Source organism: Theropithecus gelada, chromosome X (assembly GCF_003255815.1).
Source record: "Theropithecus gelada isolate Dixy chromosome X, Tgel_1.0, whole genome shotgun sequence".
NCBI lineage: Eukaryota > Metazoa > Chordata > Mammalia > Primates > Cercopithecidae > Theropithecus > Theropithecus gelada.
The window spans coordinates 14,251,742-14,279,734 of NC_037689.1; the positions used below are offsets into that span (position 1 = coordinate 14,251,742).

At 38.9% G+C, this 27,993-nt stretch overlaps 1 protein-coding gene across 10 annotated transcripts in view; it reads right to left on the bottom strand.

Annotated features, from left to right (window-relative positions):
• Positions 1-27,993, bottom strand: part of KDM6A (lysine demethylase 6A) — a 232,263-nt gene that overhangs the window by 75,692 nt on the left and 128,578 nt on the right. For 9 of the 10 annotated variants that reach the window (XR_003117321.1, XM_025371877.1, XM_025371876.1 and 6 more), the window contains exons 5-6: positions 21,622-21,680; positions 11,938-12,058 (exon numbers count right to left, since the gene is read on the bottom strand). Coding sequence is in view for 8 of the 10 variants with exons in the window: in XM_025371877.1 (XP_025227662.1) it covers positions 11,938-12,058; positions 21,622-21,680 (180 nt within the window). In the remaining 2 variants the exon portion in view is untranslated. The remainder of the gene's footprint in view (positions 1-11,937; positions 12,059-21,621; positions 21,681-27,993) is intronic. The other variant, XM_025371878.1, reaches the window with a different exon arrangement.

The window sequence follows — 27,993 nt, forward strand, 5'->3', positions numbered from 1 at the left end:
GATAGATTCCTAACTGAGCCATCAAAGGATACAAACTGAAATGAGAAGAAACAGCCTCAATATGGCAATATTTTAGTTTTACTATTTCGCTGAAACCCTACAAGGAAGAATAGAGATGTAGAATTCAAATAGCCTAGCCTACATTTCATCTATCAGTAATTCAAGATTCTGCAATGAAACCTGGCAGGAGTATTTCTTGACCATGCTTTGTGTAATTATTAAACAATCTTAAAAGCAGCAATTAAGTTACTGATGCACTATTTCAAACTCACAACACTATGAAATACCAAACATTTCCAAACATAGGAAAATTACTCAGCAAGAGAATACACATTGGTTGGGCACAGTAGCTCACGCTTGTAATCCCAGCACTTTGGGAGGCCGAGGCAGGCAGATCACCTAAGGTTAGGAGTTCGAGACCAGCCTGGCCAACATGGTAAAACCCCATCTCTACTAAAAATACAAAAATTAGCCGGCATGGTGGCGGGCGCCTGTGGGGGAAAAAACGAGAATCTGTTTCAAAAAACAAAAACAAAAAAAACCCACAAATGAATACACATTCAAAAACATCCACTATGAGAATGAAAGAACTTACAGAATAATTACTAAGTGTTCATAAGAAACTAACACCATTCTACATAAAGAAAAACACTGATACACCATTCAGCACTCTTAAGAGAGATGAAGAACCGGGGTGGGGATAACATGACCACAAAGCCTCATTTCCAGGACCTAAACCAGATGCAAAATAGATGTACCTATTAACATATACACCAGTATAAAGGACTATCAATTATGATAACCAGCCCACAAACCTGAAAATATCATGGTAAAATATCCAGCACCCTTCCCTGCAACCAACAGAGGCAGCTAGGAAACATCTGTGCCTCTCACTGAAACACTGCAGTGCTGAAACTGGCTACTGCTGTGTGAAATAATTATTATGCAGAAGAGGCCTCTGCAGTTCAAAGACTATATACAAACCTGAAGGCGGAAAGCAGTCTACAGAAAATTAGTTTCCAAGCAAGAAGATTTACTTATGACTTTTTTTTTTTTTAATGTTATAGAGATTTCCTTTTTATGGAGCACTTCTGGTCCAATTTAACGCAAGGTTTGATTCATTACCATTTCTGTTGACATCTTTATCACCAAAGTCACCTTTTGTTTTAAAAGCCTTCAACGTGTTCAATATTTCAAAATAATGTTAGAGTATTTTGCCTAATACAGCCAACGAACTTTATTTCTATTGGGGGGGGAGAAATCTATATTCATGTAATTAACACATAAAACTTGAGTTTCATGACTTTATTTCCCTTTAAATTGTTTTATTTCTAGGTGTATATAGTCTGGTTATCTCATGAATCTTTTCACTTGTAGAACCCTTCAACTGTATTCCCAATCCCGAAAACAAGCAACGGGATAACTTTTTGCAATTGACAAATTATGTATTTAGTTATAAGTAATTAATTTGGAGCAATGTTTGGATTCCAGTACCAATCTAGAATGTTCTGATTCAGTGGGTTGTTGGCAACAACCTGCAAACCAGAAAAAAGCTTATACAAGTTATTCTAATATACAGAGTTAAACCACACTACTCTATTTTGAAGTTTTTAAATTATGTGCTTGCCCCAGAAACCTTTATTTCAGACTACATAAACAAGGTATGTATAGTTGATACTGCTGTCTATTTCCAATTAAGGTAGACACATGGCATTTTAGGACTGACACGCTGGCAACCAGCTTTTACCAGCTTTTATCTTATGCCAGGCATGCCTCTATGGCTATTCACCTACAGAATACAATGTTCACTGAAATTAATGCCTTAATAGGATTTTTAAAATTTTAACCTGCTCTGAGAATACACAGAAAAGACAACTCCATAAGAGAATCCAACAAGATATAGAGGAGGAAAGTAAGAAATGAGTTGCTTCAGGCTGAGGAAACCACTGAAGTTATTTTTACAGAGCATTATAAAACAGGGTTATAATGACCATTTAAGTGAGAAAAGGAAAGGTGTGCCAGGTACTGTTGCATGTCAAAGATAAATCATTTTTTTCTTATTCATTGTTACAGATTGCCACATTTCTAAAATTATGAATTTAGGGTGGGGCATGGTGGCTCACACCTATAATCTCAGCACTTCAGGAGGCCAAGGCGGGCAGATCACTTGAGGCCAAAAGTTTGAGACCAGCCAGGCCAACATGGCAAAACCCAGTCTCTACTAAAAATACAAAAATTAGCAGAGTGTGGTGGCACACACCTCAGGTGGCTGAGGCATGAGAATCGCTTGAACCAGGAAGCCAAGGCTGCAGTGACCCAAGATCGCGCCACTGCACTCCAGCATGGGCAACACAGTGAGATTTCATCTCAAAAAAATAAAATTAATATTACAAAATAAAATAAAAGTATAATTTGAAACCAACAAACTTGATTCCTAAAATGAATAGTCTATGGGTAAGAATAGGGAAATGCCTTAGGATGTCATGGTACTTAGTTTAAAAATGTGGTCTCTAAAATGAGATACAGAACTGAAAATGGTTAAGTTTTGGTGGGGCTTGTGAGCCATGTTCCTGGTCAAGATGATCTGACTGAGATTCTCCCAAAGCCCTCAAAACTCAGTTCTGATTTTCTTTGTAATACAAGGTTATTACAACTGTTTCCAGGAGGGAATCTACTGCATACCAATAACTTGCTAATAGCTAACAAATCCTAACGATCTTCACTCAAAAAAGAGGCTTCTTTTTTGAAGTTTACCAGCCGGTCTCTTCTAAAAATTTAACAACAACAACAACAAAAAAGCAAGACAATACACACTGCATACTGAAGACGTTCAAAATCTTAGTTCCAGCTCTTCTTTTTGGCTCCAGATTTCTATCTGTGTACATGAATATCTGATATTCCTCAGGTACCTCCAAATCAATTTACTCCCAAATGACTTATCTCCATTCAGCGCCTTTTCACCTCCTAAACCCAAAACCGGCTGCTACTTTATTTATCCCCTACTTTTTAACACAGTAAAGTGGTCTGAGCCCGTAAATGGGGAATCTCTTCCCACATCAAGTCAGTTAATAAATCTCTAAGATCTCTAGGATACATTGATTACCTTGCCCCCATCCATCCTAAGAGCAACCATTTATCTTATAGCTCTTGCTCATCTTTCTTCCTGCAGCTGTATCCTACCTAGTCTTCCAACTCTTCATTTCTATCATACTTTATAAAAGTATAGGTATGCAACTGACTAGAAATTTTTAAAAACTGGTCCTAGTTTGCATCTAATCTATGTATACAAAATGATCAGAATATAAGCCAACTTAATTTCCAAGGTATTTCTATCCAGTAAGCAATTTGTATTCATATTAGAGTGAGACTGTATGTACACAAATTACTAATACAAGGTGAACATGATACATAGTTTATAAAGGGGGATATTGCAAAAATTTGCACTGTAGAATATCCTTTTAAAACACAACCTTTTTTTTTTTTTTTTGAGACAATCTCACTCTCTCGCCCAGGCTGCAGTGCAGTGGCGCAACCTCGACCTCCCCAGTTCAAGTGACTCGTGTCTCTGCCTCCAGAGTAGCTGGGATTACCGACACACGTCAGCACGCTCGGCTAAATTTTATATGTATGTATGTATTTATTTATTAGATGGAGTTTCGCTCTTGTTGCCCAGGCTGAGGGCAATGGCTCGATCTTGGCTCACTTTAACCTCCGCCTCCCAAGTCAAGCGATTTCTCCTGCCTTAGCCTCCCAAGTAGCTGGGATTACAGACACCCGCCACCATGCTGGCTAATTTTTTATATTTTTAGTAGAGATGGGGTTTCATCATGTTGGCCAAGCAAGTCTCAAACTGCTGAACTCAGGCGATCCACCCACCTTGGCCTCCCAAAGTGCTGGGATTACAGGCATGAGCCACTGTGCCCAGCCAAACAACCTTTTTTTAAATGTGACAATACAGTGACTGCTACACAAAGCTGCCTTTGAAGACCAAATATCTGTAACGCCCTTAAGTTGTTATAAGATAGCACCAGAAATCGCTTTTTAATTAGAAATGACTTCTGTAGTTAAAAATATACTAGAAGAGAGAAAATTGTAACACAGGGAACCTGGAATCACCTTAACTCCTCAGTTTCAAAGAGAAAGAATGGTGCTACTGCACATATATGAGCAGTCATGTATTTTTCAAACAAGTATTTTGCAGGTATTGAAGTATTTTGGCTGCTTTTACTAATTCACACTTGAAGGCATGCTATAGAACTCAGGGCAGAAATAATATCAAACAGAAAAACAAAATTGGGCAGGCAGACAGAAATAGAGAAAGCATTATTAAGTGGCCAGAAAAATAAATTAGGAGGTTGCCTCAAATCAGAAACTATTATCTAGGAAATTGGTAAAGTACAAGCTGATGAGTAGTAGAAAGAGAAAAGAACAGGGAAAGAATGATTTTTTTCTACAAGTGAGAAAAAATAGAAAACAAAATAAACAGCAATGACCATCCTCTGCCAAAAGGAACAGTGATGTTACACTCAGGTGAAACTGAGTTGTACTGTCAATGACTAAAAGGAAAAGGAAGATTTAAATCAAAGAAAATAAACTGGCTTGCAGTTTCCTCAATCATAATCCAATCTACTGCTAACCATAAAAAGCCAAGCAAAATCTGACTATATGAATTTTATGTATAAAGAACCAACAGTTATACCGAAGGAAGAAATACACAGTGTAACTAATACTAAAAAAGAATGTTCTTCTTTTCTTAAGACAACCAGAATAGTATGCTAATATTTTTTGGTATCTGCCTGGTGGTTTATCCAAAAACAGTATGTATTAAGAATTGCTTCAGTGAAGCATTTTAAATGTTAAATATGGTAGCAACGAAAAATGATATTAATTTGTGGATTTGGCCCTAAACTTAGTGATGTTGCTGTTGCTGTTACTCCAGTAAGAAAACCATTAAATAAAAAGTACAGGCCAGGCGTGGTGGCTCACGCCTGTAATCCCAGCACTTTGGGCGGGGGGCAATCAGCACTTTGGGAGGCCAAGGCAGGCGGATCACCTGAGATCAGGAGTTCAAGACCAGCCTGACCAATACGATGAAACCCCGTCTCTACTAAAAATACAAAAATCAGCCGGCTGTGGTGGCATGCTCCTGTAATCCCAGCTACTCAGGAGGCTGAGAGAGGAGAATCGCTTGAACCCGGGAGGCAGAGGTTGCAGTGAGCTGAGATCGTACCATTGCACTCCAGCCTGGGCAACAAGAGTGAACTCCGTCTCAAAAAAAAAAAAGTACCAAAAAAGTACCAAAAAATAATGATTAGGCCTCACCATTTTTATATCCCAACCAATTCCTATGAAATCTATGAAGATTCTACAAATGCAGCTTCCATGATAAGCCAACACTATGCAGATCCTTTCTTGAAGAATTTCTTTCCCTTCCTGGTCCCATGTTCTAAGCCAAATCTCAGGATAAACACCAAATCTTACAGTTTTATAACTACCACCAATTATTCCAAGCTGTTAGGGGGTGGGGAGAGGATAGGACTTTTCTAATCCCCTAAGAAAACTGAGTCATATGAGTGAGATGCCTTCCTCCATTCTTTCTCTCAAATCAAACCACTCAAGATTAAAATTTTCAAAATGCCAGTTGAAAGAGGTGAGAGCTATTGAGCATCATAAAGGAAATAGGGCAGAGCAAGTACGGAGAAATAATAGCAACTTTCTTTTTTCTTTAAGAGATGGTGCAGGTGTGTGTGTGTGTGTCTCACACTATGTTGCGTGTGTGTGTGTGTGTGTGTGTGTATGTATGTCTCACTATGTTGCCCATAGACTACAGGCGTACCACCACGCCCGGCTAAATTTTTTTTTTCTTCTTCTTTCAGTAGAGACAGGGTTTCTCCATATTGGTCAGGCTGTTCACCAACTCCTGACCTCAGGTGACCCACCCGCCTCGGCCTCTCAAAGTGCTGGGATTACAGACGTGAGCCACTGTGCCCGGCCCACAATATTTTAATTATATGAAACAAATGATCTGTGCATTCTACATGAATAAAATAATAAAAGACAGGAGGCATTTCAGATTTCAAAAGTGGTTTCTAAAAGGAGGTACATATAGATGATCATGTCTTCATGTATTCCTTCTGCCTAAATATCTTGGCATCAAAAAAATTACAGTAAAATTCCTGAGTTTATACAGGGTAGAAGATCAAATAAGACACCTGGAAATGAAGTAGTTCCTAAAGAAGAGTATGGTACAAAGACAGTGGAACTGCTACTTCACTCAGAAGTTTCATGTCGAGTATAATAAGATGGGAAACATACTGAATGAATTGGTGAACTGAGCCATCTGGAAAAAACTGCAGTGTCTGTATAGAAAAAAATTCTGTTAAGTGATGATGAATCAAACCAGCTTTTTTTCTTTTCTTCAAATTTTTCAGCCTGTTCTATAAGTAGGCATTTTCTCATTTTATAGCCTCTTCCATTTTATTTATCTACTCATTTAACAAACACCAACACCCGGTAAAATGGCAAGCTAACACACAAGTCTCATTTGAGTTCAACCCATTTCCTTTGAAACATTTACTGTTTTCATAATTCTCATCTTCCCATCCCTTTCACATTAACTCCTTCAATCAGCACTTACCATACCCAAATACCAAATTATAAAAGGGGACTTATATTGGTATCTCAGCCAATGATCTACAGGTTTCCATAAAAAAGGCACCCTCTTTAGTTGCCTACCTTTAAAATCCCAAAAAAGTTCTAAGTTGACATATTTTAGGAATATTTAAACATGTAAACATTAGGGAAATTTCCTATATAAGCTTCATGAAATAGATGTATTTAACGAAATGTATTTAATGACTGAAGAATAAGGGTGTCATTGTATCTTACGCTTCACATGAAGGAAATAATTTTAATAGTCTGCCAGGATGTGAAAATTAGGGGCATTATATAATTAGGGGCATTATATATAACTATTTATCAACAGTAATATCCTTTTGTTGAAGTTATGGTAGCACACTGCTTCAAATATATACTGAAAATAAGTAACTGTCAGTAATATCATTAAAGGATAATGAAATAAAAATCCTGAATTAGGCTGGGCATGGTGGCTTGTACCTGTAATCCCAGCACTTTGGGAGGCTGAGGCAGGCGGATTACCTGAGGTCAGAGGTTCGAGACCAGCCTGACCAATATGGTGAAATCCCGTCTCTATTAAAAATACAAAAATTAGCTGGGCATGGTGGTGCATGCCAGTAGTCCCAGCTACTCGGGAGGCTGAGACTGAAGAATTGCTTGAATCTGGGAGGCGGAGGTTCCAGTGAGCCAAGATCACACCACAGTACTCCAGCCTGGGCAACAGAGTGAGACTCTGTCTCAAAAACAAAACAAAAACAAAAACAAAAACAAAACAAACCCTGAATTAACTGTATGGCATTAACTAGGCAACCAAACCCAGCTTGGGGGGATATTAGCTGAAGCAGAGAAGAAAAACAACAAAATACCTGTCACCCTGAAATGGACTCTGGTTTAGATAATATTAAACTAGTTCACAAATTAAGAATTGGTACCTCTACTGCTCACTAAACACATAAAATCTTTATTGGTCAATTTAACGTAAAAATAACGCCATATGAGTATAAAGTTTGCTGGGCATTAGCTTCGCATTTCTGAGGATGGGCAGAGGGACAAAAATACAAGGATTAAGTTCTAAGACAGGAAAATTTATTTCTCCAACAGTATCTCTGCTGGCCCCAAATTACGGTTGTTTTACATGATAGATAACTGAGACTAAAGAAGGGCTGAAACAATTCATTTGTAAGATATAAATTCTAGAAGATAACATCAGAAAAACTCTTCCAGACATTAGGCAAAGAGTTCATGACCAAGAATCCAAAAGCAAATGCAACAAAAACAAAGGTAAGTAGATGGGACCTAATTAAACTAAAGAGCTTCTGCACGAAAAAGAAATAATCAGCAGAGTAATCAGATAACCAATAGAGTGGGAGAAAATGTTCGCAAACTAGGCATCCGACAAAGGACTAATATCCAGAATCTACAAGGAACTCAAACAAATCAGAAAGAAAAAAAAAAAAAAAACAAATAATCCCATCAAAAAGTGGGCAAAGGATATGAATTGAGAATTCTCAAAAGAAGATATACAAATGGCCAACAAACAGGAAAAAATGCTCAACAGCCCTAATGATCAGGGAAATGCAAATCAAAACCACAATGCGATACCACCTTACTCCTGCAAGAATGGCCATGATTTAAAAATCAAAAAATAACAGATGTTGGCATGGATATGGTGAAAAGGGAACACTTTTACACTGCTGGTGGGAATGTAAACTAGTACAACCACTATGAAAAACAGTGTGGTGGTTCCTTAAAGAACTAAAAGCAGAACTACCATTTGACCCAGAAATCCCACTACTGGATATCTATCCAGAGGAAAAGAAGTTATTATATAAAGAAGACACTTGCACACACGTTTATAGCAGCACAATTTGCAATTGCAAAAATATGGAACCAGCCCAAATGCCCATAAACCACTGAGTGGATAAAGAAAATGTGGTATATACACCATGGAACACTACTCAGCCAAAAAGGAAGGAAATAATGGCATTCGCAGCAATCTGGATGAAGTTGGAGACCATTACTCTAAGTGAAGTAACTCAGGAATGGAAAACCAAACATCACATGTTCTCACTTAGAAGTGGGAGCTAAACTATGACAATGCAAAGGCGTGGAATGAGATAATGGACTTTGGGGACTCAGGGGGAAGAGGGGCAAGAGGGTGAGGGATAAAAGACTGCACATTGGGTACAGTACACACGGCTCAGGTGATGGGTGCACCAAAGTCACAGAAATTACCACTAAAGAACTTTACCATGCAACCAAACACCACCTGTTCCCCCAAAACTAGTGATATGAAAATAAAAACAAATACACACATATATTCATCTTTATATCAATCATGTGGGTGGCTATAATTATTCTAGTTCTTCAAACACAGAGAAAATCAAGAGTCAGAAATTTACCCAAGGTCACAAAGATATGTGGCAGGGTCAAAGTTTTGAAAACCAAGTTTGTTTGCTCTGAGAGCTGTTTACACGGCACCAACACAGAATTTCAGAGACACATTTTGTGAGAAAGTTATCACCAGTGACAGAAACAAAACAGGAGGCCCTACAATTTATTTCATGTGTGGGTGGAAAAAAAAGGAATCTATTATGAAAATACGCTGTATTTAACTAGTTTACCATTCAAAAAGTATTATACATACTTGGGCGGAGGGAAAGGAAATGGGGTAGAGAAGATCTGATCTGTAACGGACAGATTGTTCACACCACTCCCCATACCAAAATATCCTTTTTACCCAACCTGTCCCTCCATTGGATAACAACTACTTACAGATTTGAACACTGCTCAAAGACTAGGCATAACTGGTCTAAGAGCAACCACATCTCCTTTGATAAGAAATCAATTAGGAATGGCCATGTGGCCTATTTCTGGGCAATAAGATGCAAGGTGAAGTATTTTTGAAGAGATCAATAGGCAACCAGGATCTTTCTCCTACATGAAATGATCATCATCGTTTACTATGCACTTACATGCCAGCATTACACTAAGCACCTAAGCCACTGCCCTATAACATCTTTTTATATGAGATATGAAAACGGATGCATTTCACTTTGATTGCACCTGGCAACCATCTTATATCAAAGAAAGCAACCAGCCTTTAGAAAAAGCCAATACAAAACTGAGAAGAAAATGAATCCTTGATGAAACCTTGTATCAGTTGAATCAACCAATCCTGAAGGCTAGACTTCACATACGAGCATATTTTTAATTATTTTAACAAATTTGAGTTGGAGTTCCTGAGGTTACAGCCTAAAAAGCATCTATACCAACACACTGTGCTAGAAAACAGCTTAATGTTGTGAAAAAGTCATCAGAGGTTCCACATTTATCCAGATGAAGGTGAAGTATTAGAAAAATGGAAAACCACCTAAAGGGGGATATCATTCCTTCTATTCCTACCTTCACTTATTCTGAATGCTAAGCACTTTAGTAATAAACTAAAATACCTCTTTCTCTTTGACTAAAAATGTTCATGCCCAAATTCTTCTTAAAATAGGTAAGGAATACTAGAGAGAGGGCTGAAAAAGTCAACGTCAGGATGAGATAAAAATCAAACAAAACCTTCACACTCTAGGGCTGAGAAATATCATGGACTCGTTAAAGGTAAAAGTCCCCCCAAAAGAAGGCTGCCCTCACTTAAGGCAATTTTGCTAAAAACACCATGACTTGACTTTTTAGACTTTCTACCTGGACAAATAAAAGTGGTATGCAGGAATGTTCCCACCAAGCATAAGTAGAACACTTTTAATCAGCCATGAAACACTGTTTCCCTTGATTAAAGGAGATTTTAAATATGGCCACCTTCATTTAAATGGAATTTTGCATCTTTTTTACTTAAGGTATCACTGTACTGATACATGGATAGTCACATTCCATAATTTGGGACACATCTGATTGCTTTTCCCTTCAAATCTATTTCCTAAGTAACATTTACCAAACTGCTACCAAAAACACTTCTGCAACATAATAAGCATGTTGTAACAATATTGTGAAATACTTAAATGTTTATTCTGTACTATAAGACATTTTAAGAGTCTTTGATAGCTAATAGAAACTGCAAAAAAATGTGAGACAGCTTTACAAACTTATTTTCCAGTTCATATCCACTGACGTCCGACAGTATGGTGTCAAAAATGCTACTACTCTAAGCTTGAGGAAAAGTGGTAACTTCCAGGCATCCCTCTTTCTCCACACTACTTGCACTTACCCTGGAGCCTATTCCTAGACTGCACTTACCTTCAACCACTGTGTGATCTAAATTCTTCGCAATCTACTGTTCTTAGTGTTTTTGGTTGTATCTCCCTCTCTCTTTCACATCACCAAGCATTGTCTTTTAACTCATGTAAGGTAGAAACAGTACTTGAATAGTTTTCTACTTTAAAAATCTAGAACAATTAGACACTCTTGAGTACAGTTTTTTTTATTTTTAACCTTCAGTAGTTCCTTATTAGTGAGCTCAAATTACAATCTACTTGAATGTCATTCTTTATCTCCCCAACCACCCCTCCATTAGAATCAAGATAGTCTGCAATGGAGATTCAGAATACAACAACCATTATAAACAATAATCATAAATTCACAAAAACTTAAACTTTTTCCTAGAACTGCTACTCCTTTCAAAACATAATTCCTCTGTTGGGCAGGAAAGCACTATTTTCAGAAAAAGCCCAGCAACACCTAAATTGATGGTTCAGATAGCACAAAAAACTCAATGAAAAATGAAAAACTGGAGAAATATCAAATTTCCATGGATAGGAAGTTAATCAACAACATATCATCTTTTCCCAACAATGTTTATGCTCACAAACCAACAGTCCAAACGCCTTACAGAGAACATTCTTTTTTCTAATTTAAATACAAGATGTGCTTCTGCTGGTAGAAGTACTGAGACCCATGGAAACAGATAGTCAATGATTGGGTCACAGATAAACAACCATTCAGAACCATTCAGCTGGTTCTGAACTCTACAGTGGCAAATCATTTCTAGAGGAGTTATTTACATATCCAAACAGATTGAAACCTTCACCCTTTCCTGATGACAGATCTTAGTTTAAAACTATTTTTTTAAAAGTATAATTGTATAATGTTACCATGGAAGTCTTAGCATAACTACTTTGTACCTTGAAACTTTACTTCACAGTTGATAAACAGTTCTGTCACCTGAATTTTCAAATTTTCTTTTAAAGTGCCAATATAAATTCCAACATTTCTCAATGCTCTGATATTTAAGAACAACAAAAACAAAAAAACCCCACAAAATTAAACATTGTATCTTGAAAAAACCCAACAACCTACCTTTAAACTAGACTCATAGTCTGTGTTCACTTTGAACATAAGCCCAAGTCGTAAATGAATTTCCTTGGCTCGACAAAAGCTGGGATCAACATAAAGCACCTCCTGAAATGCTTTAATTGCCCTGAAAGAATATAGACATAAGATATCTTAACTTTTTAACACGTGCATGAATTCTTGCTTGGTAGTACATTGAAACTTCTGTTTTATGCAATATTGTTTTAAAGGACATGTTGGTTTTATAAAAATGATGTTAATAAATACTAAAAAAGTAAAATTGAAAAGGGGCATATGGACCTTTTATATAATTAAATGTATATAATCTAATTTGAGATAAAGGGGAAGGAAGATCAGTTGAATTTACTCTAAATTATTCAAACAGACAGTACTTCATGGTTTAATCAAATTATCAGTATAAATAACTGATTTCATTGTTTCTGAAATTTCCTAGGGGAAAACAGGGTGGGGCAGACAGGAAAGTTTTTAAGGATATGGATTAATCTTGTTTCTAGTCTACTCTGTAAAAATAAGTCTTCTTTCTAAAATTTTACACTTTTGTCTTCCATATTTAGGCATACAAACCACCTGTACCTTATCTTTTATACTATGTGAGGTTAAGAGACAGTCTTCATATTTTCCAAACTGATATCCAATAGTACCTGCACCATTTGTAGAAATGATCATCCTTACTCCAAAACTCTATGTTGCTACTTTGTTCTAAATCAAATATCGATATTTGTGTAGGTCTACTTCTCTATTCCATTCCACTTTTCTTCATCTATCAGTTTCATCTTTGCCCCAAATTCACAGTGTATCTTTTATAAAAGGTTTTGATTACTAATAGAACAAGTTCAGGGATTGGGGAAAGAAACACTTTTCATTGAATACATTTTTATATTGTTTAATTTGACCATGTGAATGTATTACCGACTCAAAAATAAATACTAAAATAATGACAAAGAAAAATGTCTACTTTGAATTTTGAACATTATATCAGATATAACAGTATATTCAGTATCATTTTAGGTTCTTCTACATGATTTAAAGCTTCTTCCAAGCACAAGCTAATATATTCTTTGTAAAACTTTTAATCAATTATCTCTAGCCCTACAGACCTTAAAGTGGCTATTTAGAATCTTAGATGCTTTCAAAACAAAAACAATCTTTTGTATAAAATAGATCAAAACATCATAGCCACAAAATAGGGCAAAATAATACTTCATGTCTTTAGTAACTTTACTTTGATGGATTCATACATTATTTACTTCCCAAAAAATATGTGAATGGTTATGTACATGTTTACTATAAAATTAAGAGTCCTAAAAGGTAGTGTTTATTGCAGATGGCAGTGAGGGGTGGAACACAGGTCTGGCATCAGACACCTTTACCCTGATTATGACAGTACTTAACTTTCTTCTGAAGGGGAGCTGGGTATCCATCTGTTAAGTGGATTTTTTTTAAGTAGGTGGGGTATGTGTGTGTTTTATTATCTGATGTATATAGGCTTTGAGGCAGGAGAGGCGAATTAAAGGACTGACAGGCAAAAACTGGTAAATCACCATTCTCATTTAAAGGCAGCTTCCTACTTATCGCAATCAATGTACACTTAGGGGTTGGGGCAAGTCATATGTTTGGAAAAGGCATCAAAGGGGTTAGGACGAGAACAACTGCAGCAATAAATGGTGCCAATTAAAACATATGGTGTGACTGGGAAAGGGTATACAAAGGCTTTTAGAAGCTTCTGGGGTGACAGCAGTATTTTATTTCTTGACCCAGGTGGTGATTACATGAATGTTTATTTTATAACAACATGTTAAGATATACACTGATGATTTATGCATTTTTCCATAGGTATGTTATATTTTATAATAATAAAATTATGTATAATGCTTCTTAACCTTACCTTATGATATGACCAGAAAACTCTCTAAAGGAATGGGTCAGAACTAAACAATGTCCACACATGCCAATAAAAAACCCAGGCAGGCCTGAGTCAAAGATATGAAAGAAAAAAATGAAAGTGGAAAAGAAGAAAGAAATAATAAAGAATTCAGGAAACGAAAAAGATATAACAAAGGGTATGTGAGCAAGAGAAGGAGAAGGAACACAGTACAAAAACAGCCCCTCAGGTGCAATATTTCCTACTCTCAGTTTCTATTTCTAGCCTTTTCCCTAAACATAGTATTTGTGGATGTGTCTTACTCCATGGGTGCCTTTAGCACAGACATCTTTTCCATTTAGTTCACAATGTCACACAGGTGCAAAGAAATATGAGTTTAACATGTTCTCTATGTCTGTTAACAAACTGAGGTTAAAAAAACACACACACTATTAATCTATAAGCAAAAACACATGTTCCAAATAACAGTCGTCTGGGTCTACGTTTACTCTTTAAGGACTACGTTTACTCTTTAAGTGCCCAGGACAAGGTGCAACCTATAAATATAAAATCAAAGTTCTCCTCGTTGACCTTTCAAAGTTTATCTCTAATCGAAAACCTTATAGACCCAATCTTCTGCTTCTGTATCTCATTACTAGATTACTGAAATAGTCTCCTTAAGGACTTCCCTTGCTCTGCTCTGGCTTGTACATATTCCCTCAAACATGTGGCTCCTGTGATTGCCTAACAATTATGATACTATAAATAAAATCTCCATGTTGCACTCAAGATGTGTGAGCAGTACCTATTCAACTCCATTTCCTCTTATGCCCTATTATTGCTCCTCCTAAGATATGAACTGGCTTATCTCAGGAATTCTTAAATACTGGTTCTCTTGACTTCACTGCTTTTCCTTACTAATTCTCCTGATCTATAATATTTTGATTCTTCTGCTCCCCTCTAAACCCACTATTATTGTCAAGACACACTACCCAAACTGGTCAACAACGATTTTTGCTTAGGGTAAAGCAGCAGTTAGGTCCACTTTACAATCAAATCATTTCATTCACTACCTATCAGTGTGCTGTCTCCAGTTTTTCCAAGTGTATTCCTTGAGGCCTGTATTTCTCTTCTATGTTTAATATCCTAAAATAATACAGCAGAGGGTTCAAATGTAATAGATGTTTACTTGTACCATCACGTTTACAGTTAATTGATGGGACTTCTTTACTGATCAGTTCTTCTCATCTAATACAAAACACATTATTCGAACATGTAAATTCATTTCCTTTTCTACACTTTTACCCATGCTCCTCTCCTCTGTGCATCTTCAGGTTTCTCCATCCCAAGAAAAACAAATAAGTAAATAAATAAGAAATAAAAACACTGGGGGAGGGGGAGAAGGAAGTTGAAGGGAAGGTGGATTTGGAGTTAAGAGTTTGGAGTTAGAGTTGAGGGAGTGGGGGAGTAGAGAAAATAAGTAACACTCAGACTACATTCTAATTTTGGTCATCAGCTTACCGCATTCATATTTCACCAAAATGCAGGTGGCCAGAACATGATCTCTATGGCACAAACTAGACTAAATCATCAACACATTCAATTTATGCTAACCTCAGAATTCTGACAGAGAATTTTAGAACATGAGAAATAGCTACCAGAAACCATAAATATGTTTATGATACAATCCCTGGAAAGGTTTACAGTTTTCAAATCCTTAAAGCCTATTCTCTAATGAAACAAAAGAAATGCACATTGTTCTGCATGGTATCATTGGTATTTTTCTTAAAATCTGAAAAATACAGTTTTATATCATCAAAATAATTTCTATAGATTTTCAGTTTCAAGGTGTTTATCATTTAATGTTTGCCACTGTCAACCATTTTAAAAAGAAAATGATACAAAGCTAAAACCTCAATAACACTACTTACAAAAAACATACACATGTGCTGAATATATTTCACAATGGTCATTTTTAATAAGATTTCTACAAAGTCATTTTTTAAAGCCTCCTCTAAAACTACAGTAAAAATAATAGTCTTAATATTCTTAGCACAGTTTCAGTACATTTGGAAAGACACATAATAAAACTTTAAGTTGGCTGGGCGTGGTGGCTCACACCCGTAATCCCAGCACTTTGGGAAGCAGAGGTGGGTGGATCGCGAGGTCAAGAAATCGAGACCATCCTGGCCAACGTGGTAAAACCCCATCTCTACTAAAACTACAAAAATTAGCTGGGCGTGGTGGCGCGTGCCTGTAGTCCCAGCTACTCGGGAGGTTGAGGCGGAAGAATAGCTTGAACCCAGGAGGCAGAGGTTGCAGTGAGCTGTGACTGCACCACTGAACTCCAGCCTGGCGATAGAGTGAGACTCAGTCTCAAATAAATAAATTAATTAATTAATTAATTAAAACTTTAAGTTCTCTGAGGCTAATAAGCTGAACCGGAGATTTCTCACAGAGATGTATGAAGGGATAAATCAACTAATTCCACAAATTTTCATACTAACAAAAGAATATTTTAGCTCTAATTTAGTTATAACACATACATACACAACACAGATATACATATGTATTAGGAAATTTAGAAGTTGTCTCTAAATAATTAGAAACATTTGATGAAGCAAGAGACAGGTAAGATTTTAAAAGATGGAGATGGAAGAAGGCAAAAGTCACACAGGTAAAAAAAAATGCTTCAGATGCTTTCAGGAAAACGTTAATACAGTGTGACTGGCACAAAGAATATATTAATATTTAGGGAAGCAGTAGGCTAGAAGGATTATTTGAGGTTCAATCAGAAATGACCTTAAATGTGAGGCTAAATTAGAAATATCATACCCTGGATTATTCACACTGACAATTGCTAATATATCACCTGTCCTGGTTCTTTTCCCCTCTCTAGCCCCTCTTCATCACTTCAGGAGTGGGATTATTTTCTTTCCCCTACCCTATTGCAAGATTTATGTTTTTATCCACAATTTCCCAGAAGCCTAATTAATCAAAGCCCTTCCAAAATTTATCTGGCAATCTAAGTATCACTGTTTAAGTGTAATTTTATCAGAACTGCCTTAAATCTGCTACTTATTTTCCAAAATGAAAGTATATATAATAAACTCAAAACATGTTAACATCAACTGCTTAATTTCAATGGAAATATAACAGCATGTTTGTATCATGACAGCTCAAAAATACAATTAGATGTTTGCCAGGCTCCATGCTAGACAAGCCTCAGAATCAATGGTATCACCATGCATTAGGTATATGCTGCATTATTCTTTCATTCCATCAAAAAGCTGTAAGAACATCATTAAAACCACTATTCTTTTTCTTTACTGAACCCAAAGCAGTGACTATACAGGAGAGCAGATATTCCTACACCCCTAAGAACACTTGTGACTAGTACAGTGCTATGAAAATAAATCCTACAGAAACTTTACACCAGGCTCCGTGGCTCACACCTATAATCCCAGCACTTTGGGAGGCCAAGGCAGGAGGATTGCTTGAGCCCAGGGGTTCGAGACCAGTCTGGGCAACACAGTGAGACCTCGTCTCTACAAAAAATACAAAATAATTAGCCAGGCATAGTGGCTCAAGCCTGTAGTCCAAGCTACTCAGGAGGCTGAGGCAGAAGGATCACTAGAGCCCCGGGAGGTTGAGACTTTAGTGGGCCGTGATTGTGCCACTACACTCCAGCCTGGGTGACAGACTGAGACTCTCAGAAAAAAAAGGAAAGAAAAGAAAGAAAAGAAAAAAGAAGAGAAAGGAAAAAAGAAAACTTTAGTAATTTGTTAATATTTCTGTCTTTCTGAATTCATTTCTACCTCATTCTCCTAATCCTTTTTGATGTCAAAGTAATAATTATCACATTTCCTTATTAAGCCTGTCAATTATATTTGGGGGCTTAATTTCCAAAATCCTATGCCTCTAGCACAGTATCTCTTACATTTGCTGCCATAAGACCATTCTGATATTGATCAATAGGAAGAAGGAAAAAGGTTACAGGACAGAGATAGTTAATAAAGATTCTTAGGAAGATATATTTAGAGAGATGGCTATAAGCTATATTAGGAAGAATGGTTTCTATTGTACTGACTTTATTTTTTCCCCCAACTATCTTTTTTTAGTCTAACTTTTCCTTGCTTTGTATTTCACTTACTCTCACCCTAGGATATAGGTTTCCTTCCAAAGGCATGAAGCTCAGTTCAAGGTATCCCCGAGCAATTAGCCACCTTAATGAATAAGAACAAGTGAATGCAGGGGCTTGCATGCATGCACATGTAAAGGAATGGCAAGACTGGTTTCTAGCACTCTGCTGCATATATTTTACACTCTGCTTCTATGTCTTCCTTTATCCTTCTCAACATCTTTTAAGTTTGGTCCCAGATTACTGAGTAAAAGTAGCTGTTACCATAAGTCCAGTGAGGATGGAACAGTTGCATGGTCTCCTCTGTCTAAGAAGAGGCTGCAACTGATACTGGAAAAACCGACCAAATAATTGTACTATCTAGAGGCTAACCAATAAAATCAACTCTGAAAGAAAAAATAGGTAGCATAACATGACAATAGGTTAACAATAACACTATAGTTAATAAAATTGCTCTCAATAACATTTTAAGTCACCAACTGAGACACACATTGGTCACACATACTATCATAAAATGCTTAACCTCATCAAATGCCAACAGACACAATTAGCAAATATCACATTTTACTTAAATTATAAATGTACCAGAGATACAATACTCTGAAACATCATAGGCAGATTCTTCATACTGACAATACAAAACAAAAACCCATATTCATCCCTAGAAATATTTCTCAATAAATCCCAAAGAACCTGATATGTGACAAAAAATTCCTGATCCCAGTAATCAGTAAGTATCTACAAATAAAACACAAACATAGTTTTAACCTAAATAAGCTCCAATCAATTAAGGCTGTACTCTAAAACTATCACCAAGCACCTACTCCATACTTTCTAATTTTATAGCTGTTAAAGAAATAGCAAGTTAAAGCAAAAATGTGAGGCACAATTTGTGAAAGAACATTTGATTAACAAGAGAAAAACACAGCCAGAGTGAATTCATAAGATAGGGTGTGAGACGTATCATTTTAGGAAGCAGCTATAAGAATTGAAACTCAAGACATGAGAAAATGATGGTAACCAGGACACGATCAACAGAGCAGGGGGCACTTATTAATATAGACATTGCATTGTCCTTGTATCATTCGGTTTCATTTCTTAGGTCAACTGAAAAATATAGAAATCATATGTAGATAAGGAATCACAACTACAAGCTTGCTAACTTAACATGGCCATATGCTTATTAAAGCAATCAACATTTGAACTATTGACAGGTTCACCTCACTACTAATTTTATGTTCTTAACCCCAGTACATAGAGAGGCTTACAAATTGCCACAGGTATGCGAAAACTGGCTGGTATGAGGTAGAACTGAAGAATTCCTCCCCTCAGGTTTCACCTAAAATTATTTCTAGTTGGCCATAAAGATTACATCATTGTGCTCAAGTGAACAATGACAAATACTGATTAAATAATAACCACCTATCAATCTTAAAACCTGGGGACAGAGTACAATAAAATATTTGATCGGAGAATATGAGCATAAACTTGCTTCTGCCACTCAACGGTTACGTAATACTGACTGACACACACACACACCCCCCTGCTCTCTCCATCTACAAAATTAAGGTAAAATTAAGGGGGAAAAACTAAATTATCTCTAAGACCACTTCTAATTCTAAAAGTTTAGAATTCTGAATTCTATAAGTAGGCTATTAAAGAAACGGAAAGATTTTAAAAGTCTTAATCTATTTTTGGTTTTAAATACAATACACTGAACATTAAGTTAGGAGACTTTAGGATAGTTTAAGAGAGAATAAAATTACAAAGTTTCTTCATAAAAATCAATTATACCTTTGTAAGATTTACAAAGAAAACCACTGATCTAAATCATTATAATACACTATATACACACAGGTATTCTCTAACAAAGCAGTGCTTCAACACATGATCAAAAGTCAACAAGACCAAAAGCTAAGAAAAAAGATACTAGGAAAAACCATCCATGTATAAAGCCTCCTCTTTAGGGAAACCATATAAAATCATTGTCAATGCATATGTAAATGTTCTGTAATAAGTATTCAGGGTGCCCAACAGATATATGACAGAGTTGTAACATTTTGCCAAACACTCAATCACCTTCCTTTGGACTCCCACAGAATTCACCCGGGAGCTTAAAATTCTGGAGCACTGAAGGGACTCTGAAAAGGTCAGATACGCTAACAATAAAAAAATGCCGCCAGGTGTGGTGGCTCACACCTGTAAATCCTAGCATTTTGGGAGGCTGAGGCAGGCAGATCACTTGAGGTCAGGAGTTCGACACCAGCCTGGCCAACATGGTAAAACTCCGTCTCTACTAAAAATACAAAAACATTAGCCAGGCATGGTGGCGGGCACCTGTAATCCCAGCTACTTGGGAGGCTGAGGCAGGAGAATCGCTTGAACCCGGGAGGTAGAGGTTGCAGTGAGCCAAGATCGTGCCACTACACACCAGTGACAGAGCAAGACTCTGACCCTCCCCCTACCAAAAAAAAAAAAAAAAGAAACTACATTGGGTTTACATTTCATAAAATGTGCTGTATCTCATTTGATCATCAAAACTCTATAGGAAAGGCATGTGATTGCTATGTAGTTTTGTTTTTTAAACAAATGAGGAGGCCGGGCATGGTGGCTCATGCCTGTAAATCTCAGCACTTTGGGAGGCGGAGGTGGGAGCATGCCCTGAGGCCAGGAGTTCAAGATCAGACTGGGCAACATAGGCGGAGGCCCTATCTCTACAAATAAAAACAAATTCGCTGGGCATGGTGGCATGTGCCTGTGTGGTCCTAGCTACTTGGGAGGCTAAGGTGGAAGGACTGCTTGAACACAGTAGATTGAGACTGCAGTGAGCAGCAATCACACTACTGCACTCCCGCCTGGGCAACAGAGTGAGACCCTGTCTCAAAAAATAAATAAAATAAAATAAAATAAAATAAAAATAAATAAACTAATGAGGAAACAGACCTAGAGAAGTTATTTAACTCAAGATCAAACTAAGTGGCAATGCTGTGACCACAATACCAATCTTTCAGCTAAAACTATATTATTTTTTTTCCCCCATTAGCGCATACTATTGTCTGGTAAACAGAAAAACAACAATGGGGCAAAGGCCATAACAGGGTACTACACTTTACAGTTTAGAAAATCTTACATATTGTTACTATTATATTTAATCTCCAACTCTGAAGTGGTACTATTCTAGAGAACTAAGAGTTTATGAGTTGGTGCCTAGTTACTGGATATTGGAAAGTGCTATCTGGTATGTGGCAGGGAGAAGCGGTCAATCTTGTCTAGAAGTCTGAAAACTAGCCATCATAGACCATTTACCCACATATCTTGACTTCTGAGATCATAGTGATTTGCCAGTTCAAATAACTTGGGGAACACCAGTCCATAATGAATGTCTGAGAAATTCCAAAAAGCTTTCTAATCTAAGCCTTCTTCAACAGAATCTTATACTAGATTCTTTCAGGAAAACATACAACTCTAAAAATCTAAGGTGAGTCAATACCCTTCAAGGAACAATCTAATCATTTCAAGAGATTACTGAAAAGTGTAGGTTTAATGACAGCAAATTTTGTATTTATCACACACACACACACACACACACACACACACACAAATCAAGCAAAAACAAAACAAGCCATTTACTGAAAACAACTGAATTACTGGCTTTATGTCAACTTACCACTGAAATGCATTATAATGGAAGTAGACCAAACCAAGACCATATAAAAAGGCAGCATTCTGTAAAGGAAGGGAAAAAGATTTTTAGGAAAAATACTTGTATCTAACATATATGACGTTATTACTGTAAAATATGGTATCCAAGATGTTTTAAGTCCTAAAACTCTATCATAAATTACAATATATTTACAATATATTTTTAAAATACCAAAATAACAGTGATCAGATGGTACAAATTCCAATCAACTTAGAGAGGTATTCCAGCCCAGAAATAAGAATATTTACTAGCAGAAATTCTATGGTCAAATCTAAAATTAAAAATCGATTCTTCAGGAATATGAAAATGCTCAGCTTATGTTATCCTATTCTCTCTTGCTTGTATCTACGTTCTTTCTCTGGTTCTTTCTGCTTCTTGAATTGGACTTAATTTTATATTTAGTACTGCCAGGAAGGTAGCTATAATTCAAAGTAAATGCACAAGATAAACCTAAAACAAATTTTAGTATTTAAGAAAAATAGTATCATGCCAATCATCACCTAGGCATGAACATCTTGTGCTTTAAATATCATTGACTCCTTTTGCAGTATGAAACAGACATGCGTCAACACTTATCCTAACTTTGACCTCTGAACTCCAAATAGGAACTGGCTATTTATATAATTTATATTTATATAACTCCCTGTTTTTTTTCTCTTTCTCTCTTTTTTTTTTTTTTAAAGAGACAAGGTCTCGCTCTGTCACACCGTGATCACAGCTCACTGCAGCCTCAACCTTCTGAGCTCAAGCAATCCTCCCACCTCAGCCTCCCAAGTAGTTGGGACTAAAGGAAATGTGACACCATGCCCAGCTCCTACTCATTTTCAAAAACAGCAAAGGTTTGAGTACCTAGTATATGTTTTACCAATAACCAAGCAAATCTATTTTACTAAACCTTCCCTATTAAAAAAGAAGGTAAAGCTTTCATACTGATCTGTGTGAACAAATTTCATCTTCTAAATTCTTGACTCGGATCAGGGCACCTCCCTTGGGAGATCAATCCCCTGTCCTCCTGCTCTTTGCTCCATGAGAAAGATCTACCTACGACCTCTAGTCCTCAGACCAACCAGCCCAAGGAACATCTCACCAATTTTAAATCGGGTAAGTGGCCCCTTTTTTACTGTCTTCTCCAACCTCTCTCACTATCCCTCAACCTCTTTCTCCTTTCAATCTTGGCGCCACCCTTCAATCTCTCCCTTCTCTTAATTTCAATTCCTTTCATTTTCTGGTAGAGACAAAGGAGACACGTTTTGTCCGTGGACCCAAAACGCCGGCGCCGGTCACGGACTGGGGAAGGCAGCCTTCCCTTGGTGTTTAATCATTGCAGGCACACCTCTCTGATTACTCACCCACGTTTCAGAGGTGTCTGACCAAGCTGCAGGACGCCTGCCTTGGTCCTTCAGCCTCAGCGACAAGCCCCACTTTTCTGGGGGAGGGGCAAGCACCCCGACCCCCTTCTCTCCCTGTCTCTACCCTTTCTCTGCTTTTCTGGGGGGAGGGGCAAGCACCCTGACCCCCTTCTCTCCCTGTCTCTACCCCTTCTCTGCTTTTCTGGGGGGAGGGGCAAGCACCCCGACCCCCTTCTCTCCCTGTCTCTACCCCTTCTCTGCTTTTCTGGGGAAGGGGCAAGCACCCCGACCCCTTCTCTCCCTGTTTCTACCCCTTCTCTGCTTTTCTAGGGGAGGAGCAAGAACCCTGACCTCTTATTTTTGCGCCCCAACCTCTTATTTCCGCGCCCCGAACCCTTTCCCGCTTTTCTGGAGGGCAAGAACCCCCAAACTCCTCCTCTCTGTGTCTCTACTCTCTCTTTTCTCTGGGCTTGCCTCCTTCACTATGGGCAACCTTCCACCCTCCATTCCTCCTTCTTCTCCCTTACCCTGTGTTCTCAAGAACTGAAAACCTCTTCAACTCACACCTGACCTAAAACCTCAATGCCTTATTTTCTTCTACAATGCCACTTAACCCCAATACAAACTCGACAGTAGTTCCAAATAGCCAGAAAACAGCACTTTCGATTTTTCCATCCTACAAGATCTAAATAATTCTTGTCATAAAATAGGCAAACGGTCTGAGGTGCCTGATGTCCGGGCATTCTTTTACACATTGGTCCCTCCCTAGTCTCTGTTCCCAATGCAACTCATCCCAAATCTTCCTTCTTTCCCTCCCGCCTGTCCCCTCAGTCCCAACCCCAAGCATCACTGAGTCTTTCTAATCTTCCTTTCTACAGACCCATCTGACCTCTCCCCTCCTCGCCAGGCCGAGCTAGGTCCCAATTTTTCCTCAGACTCCGCTCCCCTACCCTGTAATCCTTTTATCACTCCCCTCCTCACACCCGGTCTGGCTTACAGTTTCGTTCTGCGACTAGCCCTCCCCCACCTGCCCAGCAATTTCCTCTTAAAAAAGTGGCTAGGGCTAAAGGCATAGTCAAGGTTAATGTTCCTTTTTCTTTATCCGACTTCTCCCAAATCAGTTAGCGTTTAGGCTCTTTTTCACCAAATAAGAAAACCCGAGCCCAGTTCATGGCAGCAACCCTGAGACGCTTTTCAGCCCTAGACCCTGAAAGGTCAGAAGGCTGTCTTATTCTTAATATGCATTTTATTTTATTACCTAATCTGCTCCCGACATTAAATAAAGCTCCAAAAATTAAATTCCGGCCCTCAAACCCCACAACAGGACTTAATGAACCTCACCTTCAAGGTGTACAACAATAGAGTAGAGGCAGCCAAGTACCAATTTATTTCTGAGTTGCAATTCCTTGCCTCCACTGTGAGACAAACCCCAGTCACATCTCCACCACACAACTCTAAACGCCTCAACCGCAGCTGCCAGGGGTTCCTCCAGAACCTCCTCCCCCAGGACCTTGCTACAAGTGCCGGAAATCTGGCCACTGGGCCAAGGAATGCCCACAGCCCGGGATTCCTCCTAAGCCATGTCCCATCTGTGCGGGACCCCACTGGAAATCGGACAGTCCAACTCGCCTGGCAGCCCTCCCAGAGCCCCTGGAGCTTTGGCCCAAGGCTCTCTGACTGACTCCTTCCCAGATCTTCTCGGGTTAGCGGCTGAAGACTGACGCTGCCCCATCGCCTCGGAAGCCGCCTGGACCATCAGAGACGCTTTGGGTAACTCTTACAGTGGGGGGTAAGTCCGTCCCCTTCTTAATCAATACGGAGGCTACCCACTCCACATTACCTTCTTTCCAAGGGCCTGTTTCCCTTGCCTCCATAACTGTTGTGGGTATTGATGGCCAGGCTTCTAAACCTCTTAAAACTCCCCAACTCTGGTGCCAATTTGGACAACATTCTTTTTTAGTTATCCTCACCTGCCCAGCTCCCTTATTAGGTCAAGACATTTTAACTAAATTATCTGCTTCCCTGACTACTCCTAGGCTACAGCCACACCTCACTGCCGCCTGTTCTCCCAGTTCAAAGCCTCCTTCACATCCTCCCCTCCTATCCCCCCACCTTAACCCACAAGTGTGGGACGTCTCTACTCCTTCCCTGGCAACCAATCACATGCCCATTACTATCCCATTAAAACTCAATCACCCTTACCCCACTCAATGCCAATATCCCATCCCACAGCACGCTTTAAAAGGATTAAAGCCTGTTATCACTCGCCTGCTACAGCATGGCCTTTTAAAACCTATAAACTCTCCTTACAATTTCCCCATTTTACCTGTCCAAAAACCAGACAAGTCTTACAGATTAGTTCAAGATCTGCGCCTTATCAACCGAATTGTTTTGCCTATCCATCCTGTGGTGCCCAACCCGTACAACTCTTTTGTCCTCAATATCTTCCTCCACAACTCACTATTCCGTTCTTGATCTTAAAGATGCTTTTTTCACGATTCCCCTGCACCCTTCATCCCAGCCTCTCTTTGCTTTCACTTAGACTGACCCTCACACACATCAGGCTCAGCAAATTACCTGGGCTGTACTGCTGCAAGGCCTCACAGACAGCCCCCATTACTTCAGTCAAGCCCAAATTTTTTCCTCATCTGTTACCTATCTTGGCATAATTCTCATAAAAATACATGTGCTCTCCCTGCTGATCGTGTCCGGCTAATCTCCTAAACCCCAATCCCTTCTACAAAACAACAACTCCTTTCCTTCCTAGGCATGGTTAGTACGGACAGAATTCTTACACAAGAGCCGGGACTGCGTCCTGTAGCCTTTCTGTCCAAACAACTTGACCTTACTGTTTTAGCCTAGCCCTCATGTCTATGTCTGCGCGCAGCAGCTGCCACTGCTTTAATACTGTTACAGGCCCTAGAAATCACAAACTACGCTCAACTCTCTACAGTTCTCGTAACTTCCAAAATCTATTTTCTTCCCCCAACCATCGCTCAGGACAATGCTTATGCTGATAAGTTAGCTAAAAAAGCAGCTAGCGTTCCAACTTCTATCCCTCACAGCAGTTTTCCTCCTTCACATCGGCCACTCCCACCTACTCCCCCGCTGAAACTTCCACCTATCAATCTCTTCCCACACAAGGCAAATGGTTCTTAGACTAAGGAAAATATCTCCTTCCAGCCTCAGAGGCCCATTCTATTCTGTCGTCATTTCATAACTTCTTCCATCTAGGTTACAAACCGCTAGCCTATCTCTTAGAACCTCTCATTTCCTTTCCATCCTGGATACCTATCCTCAAGGAGATCACTTCTCAGTGTTCCATCTGCCATTCTACTATCCCTCAGGGATTGTTCAGGCCCCCTCCCTTTCCTACACATCAAGCTCGGGGATTTGCCCCGGCCAGGACTGGCAAATTGACTTTACTCACATGCCCCGAGTCAGAAAACTACAATACATCTTGGTCTGGGTAGACACTTCCACTGGATAGGTAGAGGCCTTTCCCACACGGTCTGACAAGGCCACCACGGTCATTTCTTCCCTTCTGTCAGACATAATTCCTCGGTTTGGCCTTCCTAACTCTATACAGTCTGATAACGGACCGGCCTTTACTAGTCAAATCACCCAAGCAGTTTCTCAGGCTCTTAGTATTCAGTGAAACCTTTATATCCTTTACCGTCCTCAATCTTCAGGAAAGGTAGAACAGACTAACAGTCTTTTAAAAACACACTTCACCAAGCTCAGTCACTAACTTAAAAAGGACTAGACAATACTTTTACCACTTTCCTTTCTCAGAATTCAGGCCTGTCCTCAGAATGCTACAGGTTACAGCCCATTTGAGCTCCTGTGTGGACACTCCTTTTTATCAGGTCCCAGTCTCATTCCAGACACCAGACCAACTTAGACTGCACCCCAAAACACTTTCATCCCTACTGTCTTCTGTCTAGTCATACTCCTATTCACCGTTCTCAACTACTCATAAATGCCCGGCTCGTGTTTACACTGCCGGTTTACACTGTTACTCCAAGCCATCACAGCTGATATCTCCTAGTGCTATCCCAAACCGCCACTCTAAATTCCCTCTTAAAGTAAATAATCTTTGCTGGCAGGGCTATGCTGAACCTCCTTGGGTACTCTCTAATTAGATGTCCTAGGTCCTCCCAGTTCTTAGTCCTTCAATACCTGTTTTTTCTCCTTCTCTTACCTTGTGTCTTCCGTTTACTTTTTCAATTCATACAAAAACAAAACCGCATCCAGGCCATCACCAATCATTCAATACGACAAAGGTTTCTTCTAACGACCCCACAATATCACCCCTTACCACAAAATCTTCCTTCAGCTTAATCTCTCCCACTCTAGGTTCCCACGCTGTCCCTAATGGCGCTTGAAGCAGCCCTGAGAAACATCGCCCATTCTCTCTCCATACCACCCCCCAAAAACTTCAATACTATTTTATTGTATTTTTCTTATTAATATAAGGCAGGAATGTCATGCCTCTGAGCCCAAGCCAAGCCACCCCATCTCCTGCGACTTGCACGTATATGCCCAGATGGCCTGAAGTAATTGAAGAATCACAAAAGAAGTGCAAATGCCCTGCCGTGCCCTACTGATGACATTCCACCACAAAAGAAGTGAAAATGGCTGATCCTTGCCTTAAGCGATGACATTATTTTGTGAAATTCCTTTTCCTGGCTCATCCTAGCTCAAAAAGCTCCCCCACTGAGCACCTTGTGACCCCCACTCCTGCCCGCCAGAGAACCCCCCTTTGACTGGAATTTTCCTTTACCTACCCAAATCCGATAAAACGGCCCCACACTTATCTCCACTGACTCTCTTTTCGGACTCAGCCCGCCTGCACCCAGGTGAAATAAACAGCCATGTTGCTCACTCAAAGCCTGTTTGGTGGTCTCTTCACACGGACGCGCATGACAGTATCAAATTACAAATGTCTCTGAATTCTAAAACTTCAAAATTTTTAAACTATTAT